The sequence below is a fragment of the Schistocerca nitens genome, chromosome 4 (genome assembly GCF_023898315.1).
Source record: "Schistocerca nitens isolate TAMUIC-IGC-003100 chromosome 4, iqSchNite1.1, whole genome shotgun sequence".
In the NCBI taxonomy this organism is placed as follows: Eukaryota; Metazoa; Arthropoda; class Insecta; order Orthoptera; family Acrididae; genus Schistocerca; species Schistocerca nitens.
Window position 1 is genome coordinate 518,672,931 of NC_064617.1, and position 18,812 is coordinate 518,691,742.

The 18,812-nt window shown below is 40.8% G+C and overlaps 1 protein-coding gene across 1 annotated transcript in view; it reads right to left on the reverse strand.

Annotated features, from left to right (window-relative positions):
• Positions 1 to 1,599: 1,599 nt before the first annotated feature.
• The window catches only part of LOC126252960 (uncharacterized), a 168,291-nt gene continuing 151,078 nt past the window's right edge, over positions 1,600 to 18,812 (reverse strand). The window contains exon 5 of the mRNA XM_049953975.1: positions 1,600 to 1,644. Within this exon, the coding sequence (XP_049809932.1) occupies positions 1,600 to 1,644 (45 nt within the window). The remainder of the gene's footprint in view (positions 1,645 to 18,812) is intronic.

The following is an 18,812-nucleotide window of genomic DNA, read 5'->3' on the forward strand; positions in this document are numbered from 1 at the left end:
TGCAAGTGCTCTGTTTGTGGAGGAAATGTGAATTTGGTGGCTACATTTTATGTCAAAACCGCAGTGCTGACACAACATTCCCATTCCAGACATCAAAGGCCAGTAGTAGAATGTATGAAGTCAATATGAGGTTTTATTGTGGGCTAAGATGTGTAGGACTTGGAGGAGAAGGTGGAAACCTTTTATATGGTATGATTAATATGCCTGCACCTCTAATAAATTTTACTAAAATGAACACTACTCTCCTCAATGCAGTTTGCAGATATACATGAAGCGAGCATGAAGATGATAGTTCAGGGGGCTATTCAAGAAAATTGTGATGCAACTAATAACAAAGATACGTAATTTTCTTATGGCAATTCATGGACAAGGTGGGTACATATGTCACTCCATGGAGTTTCAACAGTCAACAGTGTAGACATTAAAAAAATATTAGCATTACAGGTAATGTCTAAATATTGTTGTGCATGTTCCTTGCACAAGAACTAATTGTGCAAGTAAAGAAACAGAGTGCCAAGCAGGGTTATTTAGGCTTCAGTGGAAGGATGGAAGCTGCAGGCATGAAACTGATTTTCCATTAGCCCTTTGTAAAAGTACAGATTAAGATACATAAAGTATTTATGAGATGGAGACTCTAGTGGTTTCAAGACTGTAGCTGAAAGTCAGCCCTATGGAAAAGTCTGCAGTATTCAGAAGTAGCAATGCATAGGCCATATTCAGAAGATCTCTCAAAATAAGTGTACAAGATTTCATTGAGATTTTTGAAAGAAAAGGTAAGTGATGTAAATTCACGAAAATAATACTTCAAGTCTGCCACAGTCTCGCCTTTACTTAACCTTAATAATGTAGATTCCTAGCTGTTCATAAGAAACACATATTAAGTGTGAATTTGCAGTTTGCTCTCTTATTGTAATACTAGAAAAACAGGAAAATGAAACATCAATTAGAGGTAATGATATTGTAGAATTGTTGTTGTTATGGCAGTTTTTGAAGCAGTAAGCCATGAAATCATAAGCGTCTTTATCTTGGGGGTAGTTGCTCTGTGGTGTGAGTATTATCAAGTCTGTCTCTATGTCAGTTCTTTTACGACATTATGGTTACAGTGGTAGTTTGTCTATGATGTCGGATGAGTATTTTAATATTCAACTTCATCCTTCACTCGTAGAATGGAATTGTAGTCTATGGAACAAACCAAAATGATTTATCGTTTCATACTAGTATTCTTTTTATTTTAATAGATCATATCTTTTAGAAATGCTTATTGTCCTTAGATTTTGAGGCTCGTGTCTGTCACTGCCAAGAGAAAGCTTGATTTTTTCTCATAACATTAAAATATGTATAATGTTACATATTGTAATGCTGTTGTTTTGGGCTACTGGAAACCGATAAACATAAAACAAAATTTGGGATAAGCCCTCTTTTACTTCTTGATTTTGTCAACGTTCTGTGGAGCTAATAACATTTATGTTTCTCTACTTACAAAACACAAGTTACAAAGTAATGTTTCGTGTTGTTGTATCTGCTGAACCAGGTTACACCAACTCCTGGGCACTATAATATCACGAGGACGCGGCCATGTGACAGCACGTTTGAGTGGTGTCACTTCCGCCTCCTTTCGTCTGAATGTCGTCGATCAGCAGCTCCCTAGAACAATAAGTGACAGTTACCAACAATATTACTTTCATAGCAGTTTACTGCTCTACTGTACTATGTTTTATGTGTGATATCTAAAAGTGAATAAATTCGAATGTCACAATGACTGCTGACCATCGAAGGAGGACTTACTTTAAAACGAATATCTATTTGTTTAACGTAAAAAAATAGGAGAAAATAGTGCATTAATGACTTGCTTAAATTGCAGGACATAGAGAAAACAGGAATCAAAATGTTACCTGCAATACAAACAAACAAAATCCATGAAAATAATAATTTTTTATTACTACAAAGACACACATGCAGAAACAAACACCATAGGAAAACCCTCTTCTAGTGAAATAAGAGGCGTTTATGCTGTGACTTAAAATGGCCACTCATTCATCTCACACATGGAGCATGTTCTTCATGACATGACTTACTAATTGTAGAGTCAATTGAGTTCATTCCCCCTAGCAGGAATAGTGATCCTCTGGACTTCCCCATCGTAAAGAGTGACTCGAGTCCTTTAGGGTTTCCCAGGCATAATATATATGGCTAGCATGGAGATAATGCTTTACAGTGCACTTCATCAATACGTTCGTCTTCAAAAATATAATTCCCTGCTAGATCACCGACAAACATGTCACTGACAAGTTACACATATTATTTGAATAGTCGATCACTATACCCCGGAAGAGTATGGATCAACAAAGAAAGCAAACTTGGGAGAGAGAGCAAAAGTACTCGTTTTTTTTCCCACAAAAGTCAACAGCAATCAATTTTTCCAAGGAAGACAAGTCGTACGACAAGCCAAGATTACAACATGGATCATATGTTCTCCTATTTACTCATGTGCAAAATTTGGGACGTTACATTGACATTCAGGCGTCACACTGTATGTAGGATGAACAAGACCGGGAAAGAGGTAAATATGCTATGGCCAGTTATTAGAGTGCAATGTGGTGCCCACTGATTTGTCCTAGTGAATTTGTGTGGAGATGATACGTGGGAACAGAAGGTGACTCATCAACATGAAGTTAAATAAACACTTCGCTGGTATGTAGGCGACGATAACTTCAAACTTGAAGTCCCTACTTTTTGACGATGAGACCAGATTACGTTCGGACAGGTGCCGTAAACGAGGCCACATTACGGTGATATCCCAGAGAACCAGAGAAGTAAGCCAGCCCGAGACCAATGTTGTTTGCCGAAGGAATAGTCTTTGGCAATAGCACTGCTATGCTACGTGAACTTCAAGTGGGGCAATTCAGACAATTCAGTCCAGCGCAGTGAAGAGTTTGGCCTGTTTGTCTAAGAGAAGACTCCAAGCAAACTTAGCAATAAAAGACAATAAGAAATTGGAGCAAAAACTTGAATAACTGTAAATAATCACTTATTTAGGCAGAATAATAAGACGTGAACTGTTTTATAATCTTCAAATATCGCATGTCAAAACAAAACTGTATCATTCTAGCTTCCACTGAAGATGCTTTCAAGAAAAAAGGTGAATCGCATCTGGAATAAATAATTTACAAAACGAATAGGAAATAAGATTTGACAAGTATCCTCCTTGAAGAACTTAGGCACTGTGTTGGATGAACAGTGTGACTGCAAGAAAGATATCAGAGCTAGACAAGAAGAGGCTGTGAGAAAATTTATTGGCATGAACATGTTTTATAAGATCGCATAGTAGTCCGCAATGCAAATGATCCGTTGCTAAGTGTTCTCCATTTTTCTCAACGGGTGGACCCTTGACCAATATGTAGAGAAACTAATTGATGCGTCTGAAATATGTCTCTTACACCTACCTCGGGTGATGAAAATATCAAACGAAGAAGTTCTGCAAGGGATGAAAAGGCAAAACCAACTATTGCTCATTATAAAATAAAGGAACTTATTATCTAGAACACATTATAAGAGGCGAAAGATATCAGTTATTATAACTCATCGATGAAGGGAGAGAACAAGATATGTGTTGGAAGACGAAGGAGCTCGCGGCTGAAGGATAGTAGTAGATGGTAGAATTACACGTCAGAAGATGCCTTCCATGCTGTGACACGTCCAGGTCGTGGACCATCAGCCGCCATCAGGACAAGGCGCCTTAATTGGAAGAAGTGACCCTGCAGTGAAAGAGTCCAAACGCAGAGCCTCTGCTTCACCATATCCCGCTCTGAACATTTGCCGGGGATAAGACTTATCCAGTTGACACCAAAGCTTTGGCTGATCCTACAAACATGGAAATATACTGCCCATCTTATGGCGTATGGGGAAGGTTACTTTATGTACCACTGTCTCTTCTGTCCTTTTCCTGTTCATAGGAAGAGATATTGTTGGTAAATCTCCACGTAAGCTTAAATATCTGTAGTTTCACGTTGATGATCATTTCGCGGGATATACGTGTTTGGCTCTTCTAGGAACGTACGCTCTCGAAATTTTAACAGCAAACAGCAACGGGATACAAAACTTCTGTCTGGCAACGTATGCCACTGGAACTGACTGATCATCTCCGTGACACTTCCGCACTTACTAAATGAACCTGTAACATTTGGGGCCGACCGCTGTGGCGGAGCGGCTCTAGGCGATTCAGTCCGGAACCACGATGCTGCTACGGTCGCAAGTTCGAATCCTGCCTCGGACATGGATGTGTGTGATGTCCTTAGGTTAGTTAGGTTTAAGTAGTTCTAAGTCTAGGGGACTGATGACCTCAGATGTTAAGTCCCATAGTGCTCAGAGCCATTTGAACCATTTTTTGTAACATTTGGGTCATCTGTGTTTGCTCTACCAATAAGACCAATAAATAATGAAACATATTTTGTCTGAAAGCAGGTTCGTTTTATTCAGGATTCCAATAAATAGACCATATTATTCCCTACTCTTTTGGCTGCAAAACCCTATTTTCCAACATAATCTCCGTTCAGTGCACGGCCTTACGCCATCTTACTCGAATGGTTGTAACGTATTACTATCTTTACGGCGTTTCTCATCGAGCCATATACGTTATCTCGCATTTCTAGCTGCTTCTCTCACACAAATAATGATAAAAATTCAGAAATTCCAGGGTCGCCACCAGCCCAAGCCCTTCCTAACCATTTAGGGGAAAAACGGAGCTGGAAAACTATTAGTTTAATTACTTTAATAATTTAATTACAAGTATGCAAATTTCTTTAAGTAGCCAGATAAATAGCACTTCATGTTGTGCGTGAAGCAACTTGATTAATTCAGGATTGGAAATCGGAGTAAGTGGGTAAGATCAACACCACAAAACTTATCTTTCACGTAGATTATTTATTGTATCTAAGTATTTGGTTGCACATCCTAACTACACATAACTGGCGCCTGACTAGACATATTTAAGTAAGAATTACGTGAGAATGTAACAGAGCACAATTTAACTATAGAAAGAAGAAAAACAGAAAACGGGGGCGGGAGACAGTGATACTATATCTCCTTTGCATTAATACCATAAAAATATCTCAGTGAGATTCGCATTACGATTCTACGCATGCACTATTCTGGACAGAAGTTTAACCAATGCACAAGGTTGTGTGATAATTATTCAACATACTAACTGCGTCTGCTGCTTGCAAACGGCCGAACTAGAGCACGTGGAGCATTCCGAATCAAACTGTTGTGCTGCTATGTAGAAAGCGCACGAAAGAACAGATATTCTTGCAGAAATTATAGCTCATTAAACAAGCAAACTGTTAAAATAAAGCCTACTGCGGTGCCGTGGTGGACGAGAAGGGTCAGTGATTACCAAACACGTGGCACAGAATCGACACACAAAGACAAAAGCAACTTTCACGAAATATAAGATTAAAAATCATTAAAAATCATACTCGCTTCGACATAGTATTACACTCACGTACGGTTGAAGTGATCCTAACCAGCTTTTCCTAATCAGATTTACCGTTTGAAATTCTACATCATCGTTATTCAAAATGAACAAAGTAACTTCCACACTTTTAACTTAAACACCCAAAAATCGTCTATTTAAAGCAATATAATTATGGCATATTCGGAAAAATAACTCGCTTCACACGCTTCAGTTAAACTGAAGTGTCCGCAGTTCGTGGTCGTGCGGTAGCGTTCTCGCTTCCCGCGCCCGGGTTCCCGGGTTCGATTCCCGGCGGGGTCAGGGATTTTCTCTGCCTCGTGATGACTGGGTGTTGTGTGCTGTCCTTAGGTTAGTTAGGTTTAAGTAGTTCTAAGTTCTAGGGGACTGATGACCTTAGATGTTAAGTCCCATAGTGCTCAGAGCCATTTGAACCATTTTTTAAGCTGAAGTTCTTAAGTATTTCAGCAGTTAAACATAACGAAGTCCTAACTCAACCTGGAAACTAAGTTGGTCATCCTGTGCTCTCCTTCGAACGTGAAACAACATCGTCTGCTCCCAGCAGACGATGACCAACTCAGCGATTCCCACAAAACAAAACCGAAACCCCACATTAAAACACACATATAATATACAATAGGCCTTATTTGAGTGCTCAGTCTTTCTGGAAGAGTTAATGAATTGAGCTAAAATCAGGTAGTAAAGTGAATACGTTGTACCGAATTCGGCAAGCGTCTTATGAAACAACCTCACAAAAAAATGGTTCAAATGGCTCTGAGCACTATGGGACTTAACATCTGAGGTCATCAGTCCCCTAGAACTTAGAACTACTTAAAGCTAACTAACCTAAGGACATCACACATATCCATGCCCGAGGCAGGATTCGAACCTGCGACCGTAGCGGTCGCGCGGTTCCAGACTGAAGCGCCTAGAACCGCTCGGCCACCCCGGCCGGCACAACTTCACAGAGACGTTTCATGTTCTGTGAGTCTATATAGTGCCATTCTACTGGTCGAAGTCGGAATTAAAGTCTTGTTACATCAATAACCTTCACATCATCCACATACCGCTTCCCGAAGAGAGCAGCCGTCAATGGGCCAGATGGAAGACGGAAAGTGCGAGATTCGGGTTTTAGAGTGGATGATGAAGAACAGTCCAATGAAATTTTGTGAACTCCTCTCGGGTATGCAGACTTGTGTGAGGTCCTGCACTGTCATGGAAGTTCGTTTCCATTTTTGCGGTGACGAACACGCTGATGTCGTTTCTTCAGTTTCCTGAAAGTAGTGCAATACCTTCCCAGCTAATCGTTATACCATGAGGCAGGACATCAAACAGGACAACCCCAGACCGTCACCATGACTTTGCCGGCTGAGGGTGTGGCTTTGAACGTTTTCTTCGGAGTAGAGGTAGTGTGGCGCCATTCTATGGATTTCCGTTTTGTTTCCAATTAGAAGTGATGAACCACTGTTTCTTCGCCTGCGACGTGTTACAAAAAATTGTCACGATGTGTCTCGTAATGTGCAAGCAGTTCCACACAGATGGTCCTCTGTTGCTCTTTGTCGTCTTGTTAGGCGGCGAGGAATCCAGCAGGCACACAGCTTTGAGTCCAACAATGTGTCAATCCTCATTTCAGTGCAAATGTTCTCTTTACGGATGAGGCTTCATTCCAACGTGATCAAATTGTAAATTTTCACAATCAACATGTGTGGGCTGACGAGAATCCGCACGCAATTGTGCAATCACGTCATCAACACAGATTTTCTGTGAACGTTTGAGCAGGCATTGTTGGTGATGTCTCGATTGGGCCCCATGTTCTTCCACCTACGCTCAATGGAGCACGTTACCATGATTTCATACGGGATACTCTACCTGTGCTGCTAGAACATGTGCCTTTACAAGTACGACACAACATGTGGTTCATGCACGATGGAGCTCCTGCACATTTCAGTCGAAGTGTTCGTACGCTTCTCAACAACAGATTCGGTGACCGATGGATTGGTAGAGGCGAAACAATTCCATGGCCTCCACGCTCTCCTGACCTCAACCCTCTTGACTTTCATTTATGGGGGCATTTGAAAGCTCTTGTTTACGCAACCCCGGTACCAAATGTGACTCTTCGTGCTCGTATTGTGGACGGCTGTGATACAATACACCATTCTCCAGGGCAACATCAGCGCATCAGGGATTCCATGCGACGGAGGGTGGATGGATGTATCCTCGCTAACGGAGGACATTTTAAACATTTCCTGTAACAAAGTGTTTGAAGTCACGCTTGTACGTTCTGTTGCTGTGTGTTTCCATTCCATGATTAATGTGAGTTGAAGAGAAGTAATAACATGAGCTCTAACATGGAAAGTAAGCGTTTCCGGACACATGTCCACATAACATATTTTCTTTCTTTGTGTGTGAGGGATGTTTCCTGAAAGTTTGGCCGTACCTTTTTGTAACACCCTGTATATCACTACTTATCTCTATATCAGTACTTATACTTCCCTTTTTATTTATTTCACTCCAGTGACTGTAATTTTTTAAGAGTTATCGACAGCTGGCGAAACAAGAGCTTACTAGTATGAAAATAAACATGAAATTTCTTCTTTTATGTTACTGCAAACCGACACTATGAGGTTTTCCGAAAGCTATTGAGCTCTGTGATTGCCAATTACTTGTTTAATGAGGCACTCCGTTTCGGAATTCTCTCTCAATAGCTGCTGTGAGATGAGTTTGGCAAATTACACTGTGACAAAGAAAGTACAATTAAACCAGTCACCAAGAGAAATGTGGCCGCTACTCACAAACGGTGATGCTTTTTCGAATGAGAAAAGGTTAACAGCTCACACAAAAATACATTGCCAACTCTGTTGGAATTTTGGTGGAATCCTTGTAACCCATCGAATTTTTAACACTGAGCAACTGGAATGGAAACTTACCAAAGGATTTTATTCTTTCTCTTGATTTGAGCAGTATTAAAATAATGACAAGCGTCCCTTCAGGGGAGAATGATAGGCACATGCCACATACTGGTTACTCACCTACGGCTTGCCAAACTGACAATGTGTGATCGCGAATAAAATAGTTGTTATTGAGAAAAATAAACAACTGATCTGTCGCACAACACAATGGTCGGTGTATTGTCCGCAGCGGAGGATAATGCGCGCGACAGGAATGCACAAGCTAGCCATGTGTGCCTTGTGTGTTGGAGTTCGAAAAACATTGTCATGAAAGTAGATCTGCCTTTGTCAGCAATACATTTCAACAAATAAAATATATCTAATCATAACACTCTTTTAGGATATTCCTACTTTCGTAATAATACCGACCATTTTCTTCATTTGTGTAGCCTGTTGTTGTATAATTAGTTTATTAATGCTGATAATGTCCATGCAACAATTGAAATGCTTTTTCTCATCAAGATGAACCAATTAAAACATTGTTATTTGTGACTGCTTTTCGACTGTTTCTAGCTTGCAGTGGAAATATGTTGTTCACATGCATGCAGTACAGTGTGTCGTATTACATTATTACATCCACATCAGAGTAATCACAGTGAAACTTCTATACTTCAGATCTTGGACTCTTTTCACCACAAGCACAAAGAGATCACGCCTGTGGAGATTATCCCTTTATAAATTTTTGTAACAGATCGTACAGATACGCTAGTTTACTAGGCAGCGAGAATATAACCTTGCCTTACTTCCCTGCCTTGATTCTTAATCACATGATTTTATAATATTCTTTACTTCCTTATTCAACCCTCTGTCCCTTCTTGCGATCTGAAAACATCGCGGAGGCATATGGTGCAATTCCAGCGGCCAATGGCTCATCAGTTACTGAAGTATACATTTTTCTTGACAGAAGAAAAACAAAACAGAACTATGCAGATATAAATAACAGAAAAGTATAATGTACTAACGAAGAAAGCTGGAGCGTTTAAATGGGGAAAAACGAAACACTACCCAAAGGCAATAAAATTTAGAACACAGTAAGGCAAAATTTATCGTATGGTCAATACTACCACTGCTCATATGCGCTGTTCCGATGTGAGCATATGGCAGGGCTACTTTTCCGCTCCCCGGTTCAAATTTCCCACGGTGCTAACAAGGCACGCGCGACGCGCGGCGCGAGAAATTGTGCCACAATCACAACGCCGCGCGACCTGGCGCAGGCGCGTGTCGCGTCCCAGTCGCGTCATGTCGCAATTTGCGCGGTCCCGTTTGAACCTCTGAAGTAACAAAAACGCGGGCTGCGCTGCGTCGCCCCACACGCGCTATAGCGTCTCAATTTGCGCCTAGCTAAGCGCAATTTGAGACGCGTATAGCACGTGTGTTGTGACACGACACTTCAGCGCGACGCACACGCTCCGCACATGTCGCGCTGGTCCTGCGCAAATTGCGACGCATACATACATACTTCGCACGCACCGATTGGCGACGCTCTGCGCTGACATAGCCGAAGCGCGCGAACCCTGTAACCTTTTTCGAACGATTTTACAGAAAATATTCACTGAAAATATTTGATTTTTGCCTTACTTGTAGCGTTATGTGTCAGCTTCGTGGCGAAGTGCCTGTCATCTCGGTAATGGTCATATCTGTTGTGATGTACAAATTTTAGTACGACACTACGCAAAACTCAAAAAGTTTGCGATGAAAAATAGGGGTCACTATCATTTTGCGTTAGGTGCGTATTACACCATACGTTGCTGCATATTAAATTTAGCTAACATATTGAATTTTTGTTTAGACTTGGGAGGAGGCCTGTACCTGTCTCCGATCTCGAGAAAATAGATCCTACGTAGCGTGTTCATTTCCGATCTCACCCCATGGAGAATGAAATATTTCACAACATCCCTCATATCTTTTAACCCGCTCGAGACATCGAAACGAGATTTTGGCGAACGATGGCACACAAGGTGGAGAGTCCTTTGCCATTTCGCAAAAACACTGAACTTTATTATCTATGACGACATATCAGAAGTTGTACTTTCTATTTTATTTTTTTCATTCCAGTGACTGTAATTATTTAAGAATTATCGACAGCTAGTGAGACAAGAGTTTCCTAGTATAAAAATAAACACGAAATTTCTTCTCTTATGTTACCACAAACCGACACAATGAGGTTTTTCGTAAGCTATTGAGGTATCTGGTCGCCAATTACTTGTTTAATGAGACACTGTCTTTCAGAATTCCGTCACAATAAAAAGAAATGTGGCCGTACTCTTAAATAGTGATGCTTCTTCGAATGAGGAAAGGTTAACAATTCACATAAAAATAAATCGCCAATTCTATTGGAATATTTTGTTCAATCCCATAACCTATCGTATTTTTAAAACTGAGCGACTGGAATGGAAACTTGACAAAGGATTTTATTCCTTTTCTTTATCTGAGCAGTATCAAAGTAATGATGAGCGTACCCTTCAAGTGGAATGACACATGCCTGATGCTGGTTACTCACCTACCCCTTGCCAAACTGACAATGCATGATTCGCGAATAAGATAGTTGATATTGAATAGAAGTAAATAATTGATATATGGCACAACACAATGGTCAGTGTATCGTCAGCAGCTGAGAATAATGAGCGCGGTAGGAATGCGCAAATTAGCCATGTGTGCCTCGTCAGCTGGATTTCGAAAAACATTGTCATGAAAGTAGATCTGCCTTTGTCAGCAATACGTTTCAACAAATTAAATAGATCACGACCCTCTTTCGCGATACTCACGCTTTAGTGATAATACCAACCACTACTTCATTTGTGTAGCCTGTTTTGTAATTAGTTTATTAAAGCTGATAGTGTGTATGCGACCACTGAAATGCTTTTTCTCGTCGCGACGAACTGATTAAAACATTGTTATTCATGAGGGCTTTTCGGCTGTTTTCAGCTTGCAGTGGAAATGAGATGTCCACATGTACGTAGTATACTGTCTCTTATTACATTCATATCCAAATAATGACAGTGAAACTTATGTACTTCGTATCTAGGACGCTTTTTATTAGGAGTACAAAGGGATCATACCTGTGGAATTCACGCCTTTTCGACTTTTTTTAATAGATTGTGGAGATACGCCAGCATAACAGGCAGCAAGTATATAACCTTGTTTTACTTTCCTGCCTTGCTTCTACGTCACATGATTTTATAATATTCCTTACTTCTTTATTCAGTACCCTCACGCTCAATTGTCTGTTCCTTCTTATGATCTGAAAACATTGTGGAGGCAGAATATATACTTCCAGTAGCTAATGGTTCACCAGTTATTGAACTGTGCATTGTTCTTGACAAAAGAATAAACAAAACGAAGAGTATACTGATGTATGTTACTGAAAACTATTATGAGTTAACGAAAAGAAATAGAGCGCTGAAACGGCGAAAACGAAACACTACTCGGTGACAATAAAACTCAGAATACCGTAATGCTGATTTTGGCATCGGCAATACATCCGCTGACCATATGCGCCATGCTTAAGTGAGCACATGGCAGGGCTGCCTTCCAGCTCCCCGACTCACCCCTCCAACAGTGCTCGCGTGATGCGCGGCGCAAGAAGCTGTGCCTTAACCACAACGCCGCGCGACCTGGCGCAGGCGCGTGTCGCGTCCCAATCGCGTCGCGTGGCAATTTGCCTTAAGGTTAAGACACATTGTCGGCAGATAGGCGTGAATGTAACCAAAATACAAGCTAAGCAGCCTCACAACATGAAATCGTGAATCAAGTTCTGCTGGACAATGCTGTAAAGAATAATGAGGTAGTTCCCGCAAACGATGATTGCGAACAAAAGAAAAATTGTTTTGTTAAAGTACAGGGCGGTTATAATTAAACTTTCGCCACTTGAGAGGGCTCTACAAAAAACGAACGACCATAGGGCGGTCAAACTTTGTGGAAACACTTTTAAGGACATGCGGAAGAGAAATAACGAATAAACCATTGAAACAAACACACTTCAATTTCCACATGAGAGGGTAACGTTTGTTAATTGCGTGCTATGTTTACGATCCAGACTATAAACTTTGTTCAATGTGCCGACCATTTGCATCTATGGTAGCCTGGAACCACACGAGATGTACCATTTCACAATTGTTCGCGACACTTTTCGAATAGTTGGCAATAGAATGTTCAGCTGTGATGAAAGCTCCTGCACTGATTGAGTATCGCACATCGCGTCCAGCATTCTCAGCCATGGCAACAGTAGCTTCTTCAACAATTTGTGGAGCAATTGGCCTTGGGCCTCTCCTAGGAGCAATTCCCAAATCACCTGTTAATTCGAACTTCCTTATCATGTTCTTCAGTCTCTGTGTGAAAAGAGGATCTCTCTGTATTTCTTCAATGCATCGATATTCTCGAAGAGAAGTAACACTGTTAATGTTGTTTTGATAAAACAGTTTTACTCATAAATCCCCGCTCATCTTGCCAGATACATGTTGACTGTCTGCAACTGTAATGCACACTAATGCTTGTGTTTCAATCATTCCAGTATCGGTGTCTAACAACGAGTCATGACACTAACACTAATAACAATGCAAGTCCTGCAATGCACAGTATGAACATCATTCCTATAAACTTTGGTACCTTTATGGTAAACAGCTTTCTTTCTACACTAGCTCAAGTAGATAACAAGCATCCTGTGGTTTAGAGAGTGTGTACCAAAAGCAGTTTTCAAATTTAAAATCGCAAGTAGGCTACAGGAATTGGAGAAAGCCATGAATGACGCAAAAATTTGCAGTACGCCAACTGGTATGAACTTAATCTGACAGGAAGTAGAAACACTAATGGAAGAAATCGTAGTGCAGATTGTTGTAGAAATGTTATACTTGATAACATGCTTATTCATGGGCAGTTTAAGGAGTTTAGCCCCACAAACACATCCAGTTGATATCATGGAACACTTTAGAATTCCGTTTGCACGAATTGGAAATGAGGCTAAGAGAATCAGTATTTCCGTACGACATATGAGTGCCGGTGCCAGAACGCAGGGAAACCGTGTGATTGCCCAATACACTGAATTTTCATGCTTCCTCCACAAGTATTGGCCGGTAGAGAAACGATGAAGGATCAAAGAACAATCTTTCTCAGTGCACAATTACGACTGTAGTGAAGCGTCAATGCATAACCTCCTTTTTTTTAAAAAAAAAAAAAAGAAGCACTGGGAACAGAATAGTTATTAGATGATGATGTGATTATAATTTTTGATAAAACATTTGCCTAGGAAAATAACAAGACACTTAGCACTGCGAAGATTAAATGATTTCGATGAGCTGTTATGAATTGTAGATGACTTAGAACAGATTTACAGTGACGGAGTACCAGGTAATTTTTTTAAAAAAAGGCACAACACGACATATTAAACATTTTCAACGACTGTAAGCTCCGTGACAAAATAATTTTGGGCGCCCACTGTGGAGGCAGCAAAATGATCGGCCGAGATACGTCGGTGCGTGAAGAGATGATGGCTCACGGAAATGTGTGTGCAGTGATCCTTTTCGAAATGAGGAGAGAAAATGACTTTGAAAGACGGGATTAACAACCAGTGCAAGACGTTCTAGTTCAGAAAGATTCGCCTCTCTTTGATACGGACGACATATACAGACAAAACGAGCAGATACCAGTAAACTAACGGTAGTTTTGGTCGAGACCTACTTCAGAACATGCGAACAGTTTAATGGGTCGTCTCCGAGAATTCAAATACTGAAGATATTAAAACTGAACTAGTAAGGGGAGAAGTACAACTGCAGATGAGATTTTAATTCCACTGACTGAACTTAGTGCCAATGGTCACAAAATTGCGGCTTTTCCTAGATTCTGGAAGTTATGCTACCATAATATCCAGAAATTTGTGTCAACAGCTTCGCAGTAGCAGAGATACCTGCACTCCAGGAAATTGTGTGATTATAGTCACTGCAACTGGTCATAAAAGTCGTTCTATTACTAGACAAGTACTCATTAGGTGCAAGATCCCAGATAGCTGCTCTGACGTATTGTGTCGATTATTGAATCTCTAACTGTGGAGTGAAATTTTGACAATGACTGGTTAACACAGAGAAGATGTAGAATTGATTTTGAAAGAGGGTGTTTAAGTATTTGTGGTAAGAATGAAGAATAGGAGGTTAATTTTGTCAGATTTGTCAGAGAAGAGGAATTTCCTGCAGGATCAGTAGCTAGCATAATTAAGAAGAAGATAGATGATGGCATAAAAGCGCCATTTTACGTGGAGCATAATGTGGCCACAGTGAGAGAAGAAGAAATCGGGAAGTCAAGTGAAAGATCCAGGGAAACTTCCATGGCTTGAGTAATTTGCCCACATCCCATAGGGAAGAATTACAAAAAGTCTTACGTGCGCACGGAGGTATTTTCTAGTAAATGTGGAGTAATGAAAGAATGTCAGTGTCAAATTAAGATGCTAATGCGTGAGATATTCAAGAAAAAATGTTATGCAGCATCGCTAACTAGAAGAGAAGCTCTAGAAACGGAAATTAAGAGTATGATAGAAAATAACAAAACTGAAAAACCAGGCATTGAGTTTTGCAATGCAGCACATACAGTACTTAAGAAGAATGGGTCAGTGAGACTTTTATAGGATGCTCTTGCTACCAGGCACTGTATTCTGCTCGAGGAAGATCAGCCAGAAAATATAAGAGAACTTTTGTACATGAATTTAATGGAAACTGTTGTATTAGCAATTTTGACATGACAAATAGTTACTGGCGGCTGGAGCGAGAGGAGAGAAGTCGAAAATACCCAGCATTTTTACACACACTTCCGAATCGGAAGGAAATCAGTAGATATGACGTACAAGCACAGAGTAACGAATAATCAAAATTTCAGAAAATTTGAATGATGTATTCAAGAGGAAGAGCTTCACAAACTGAGCAAGTCGGTAATGCCCTACCCATAATGCTCTAAAAGTTCTCAATTGGGGAGAGATCTGTCGATCTTGCCGGCCAAGTCTGGAAAGCACAAAGACAAGCTACAGAAACTCTCACCGTGTGTGAGCGGGTCTTGTCTTGCTGAAATGTAAGCCCAAGGTGGTTTGCCGTGAAGGGCTGTAGAATGGGGCATAGAATATCGTCGACGCACCGCTATGCTGTAAGGGTGAAGTGGATGACAACCAAAGGGGTCCTGGAACCCAAGACCATCACTCCTGGTTGTCGGGCTGTATGTCAGGAGACAGGCAGGTTGGTATTCCATCACTATCAGGGATGTCTTCAGACACGTCTTCGCATGTCATTAGGGCTCAATTCGAAGCGGAGGCTCATCATTAAAGACAGTTATACCGCAGCCCATGAGACTCGACGCCGAAAGCGTTTGTGGAGACGCCTAGAACAGCAGTGTGATACCAACATGACTGTCGTCCGTCATATGGCCTGACAAACAGGAGTGGTGCCCTGGAATGCCATTTCCTTTTATAGCAGGACCCCCTTTTGTTGTCATCCGCAACACCCTTGCAACACAGCGGTATATCGACCATATTCTACACCTCTCCCAATAGACAGCCATCCTGGCCTTACACTTCATCAAGATAATGCCCGCCCACACACAGCGATAATTCCTTCTGCTTGACTTCGTGCTTGCCGAACTATACCTTGGCCAGCAAGGTAGCCAGCTCTCTCCCCAACGGAGAAAGTTTGGAGTATTATGGACATGGCCCTGCAACCTTCTCGGGATTTTGATGACCTAAAGCGTCAACTGGACATAATTTGGCATGATATCTCTGAGGAGGACATCCGACAACTCTATCAATCAATGCCAAGCGGAATAATTGATTGCGTAAGGGTCAGAGGTGAAGCAATGCATTACTGTCTTGCTCAGTTTGTGATGCTTATTCTCTTGCATAAATCATTCAATTTTTCTGAAATTATAATTATCCACTTGTCTGCACATTTATATCACATCTATCATTTTCCATCCAGGTTCGGACGTGATACGCGAGGAAAAACCATTTGTAGGACGTAATAGTCTCTGTAGATGACAGTGAGAAGAGCACACAGACAAATTGCTTAAAGATCTGACTACATATAAATAGAGGGAGCTACCCTCAGTTTGCAAAATTCGGAATTCGTAAGAAAAAAAAATACAAGATTTAGGGAATATATCTCATCACTAAGAATTGAATCAGATCTAACTGAAAATTTTCTGGTACCTGTTAAAATATCTTGAATCATGTCTCAGTTTCTGTGGATACTACCGAGAGCCGACCGCTGTGGCCGAGCGGTTCTAGGCGCTACAATCTGGAACCGCGCGACCGCTGCGGTCGCAGATTCGAATCCTGCCTCGGCCATGGATGTGTGTGATGTCCTTAGGTTAGTTAGGTTCAAGTAGTTCTAAGTTCTAGGGGACTGATGACTTCAGCAGTTAATTTTTCTAAATCGTTTTGCATTTGTTTTGGTCTTCTGATGACTTTATTAGTCGATAAACGACAGCGACATCTACAAACAACCGAAGACGGCTGCTCAGATTGTCTCCAAAATCGTTAATGTAGATAAGGAACAGCAAAGGGCCTATAACACTACCTTGGGGAACGCCAGAAATCACTTTTGTTTTACTCGACAACTTTCCGTCAATTACTGCGAACTGTGACTTCAGTCGAGTAACCATTCTGGAATCCGAACTGTGGCATGCTGAGTAAATTATTTTCACTTAAATGTGAGACTTCTCTTGAATACATAATTTTTTCGAATAATTTAGAAAATGAAGTCAGCAATGAGATTGGTCTACAATTATTTAAGTCATTCTTGTCCTCTTTCTTATGAAGAGATTTGACAATTGCTTATTTCAATCTGTCTGGAAAAATTCCCTGTGCCAGCGAAGCATTACATATATCACTAAGGACTCCACTTATTAAATTAGAACAATACTTCAAAATTCTGTTAGAGACTCCATCAACACCACATGAGCTCTTGTTTTTCAGTTTATTTATAATTCCCTTAATTTCAGTGGGGGATGTTGGTGCTATTTCTAAAGGCCTAAATTCCTGGGGAATGACATTTTTAACATATTTTTTTGCTTCTTCAACTGAAACCTTCAACCCAATTTTTGCTGCTATATTCAGAAAGTGATTGTTAAAAATACTTGCAACTTGTGAATTGTCACACACAACATCATCGCCGGCCCGAGTGGACGAGCGGTTCTACGCGCTACAGTCTGGAACCGCGCGACCGCTACGGTCGCAGGTTCGAATCCTGCCTCGGGCATGGATGTGTGTGATGTCCTTAGGTTAGTTAGGTTTAAGTAGTTCTAAGTTCTAGGGGACTGATGACCTCAGACGCTAATTCCCATAGTGCTCAGAGCCATTTGAACCATTTTTGAACATCATTTAGCTTTATTGCTATGGTATGCTGTGCACTGTCAGGCTACCCCGTCTCCCGTTTCACAATATTCCATATAGTTTTAATATTAGTATCCCCATTATTAATTTCTTTCAGAACACGTAAGCTTCTCGACTTCTTAATGACTTTCCTGAAAATATTACAGTATTTTTTGTAGTAAGCAAGTAATGTCGGATCTGGACTTATTCTGGCTTGTCCATATATTTCCCTCTTCCTCTTACACGATATCTTAATTCCCTTAGTAATCCATGGCTTACTTGACTTTGTAATGGCTTTTTTGGATAACGTTTTAGGAAAGCAACTCTCAAATATTGAGGTAAATTTACGGTGGAACAGACTGAATTTGGCATCAGCATCAATTTCTGTATATACTTCATCCCATTCTACCTCTTCTAGGCTGCACTTAAAGCTCTGTATCCTGTCCGCATTAATAAGCCTCCCTGCCTTGTATGAACCTGCCTGAATCCTGTAAGGTGCTGTATGTGTTATTTCCATAACTGTGCATCATGATGAGATAGCCCATTAACAACTGGGTACGTCCGCAGCTCGTGGTCGTGCGGTAGCGTTCTCGCTTCCCAAGCCCGGGTTCCCGGGTTCGATTCCCGGCGGGGTCAGGGATTTTCTCTGCCTCGTGATGACTGGGTGTTGTGTGATGTCCTTACGTTAGTTAGGTTTAAGTAGTTCTAAGTTCTAGGGGACTGATGACCATATATGTTAAGTCCAATAGTGCTCAGAGCCATTTGAACCAATTTGAACAACTGGGTACATATTAATTGTTTCTGCCCTAACACTGTGTATGAACACGTTATCGGTAAGTGACCTACTATCCTGCTGCACACGAGTTGGAAAATTTACAACAGATACTAGATTGAAACAACTAAACAAAGATTATAGCTCATTTTTCCTGTCCGTAACATTTAAGAATTCTACATTAAAATCACGTACAACAGCACCATTCGGGGAAAACCTCATTACACGACGTTATCCATTACGTCATTTAAATATATTGTGAAAGATTAAGATCCTGTAACACTC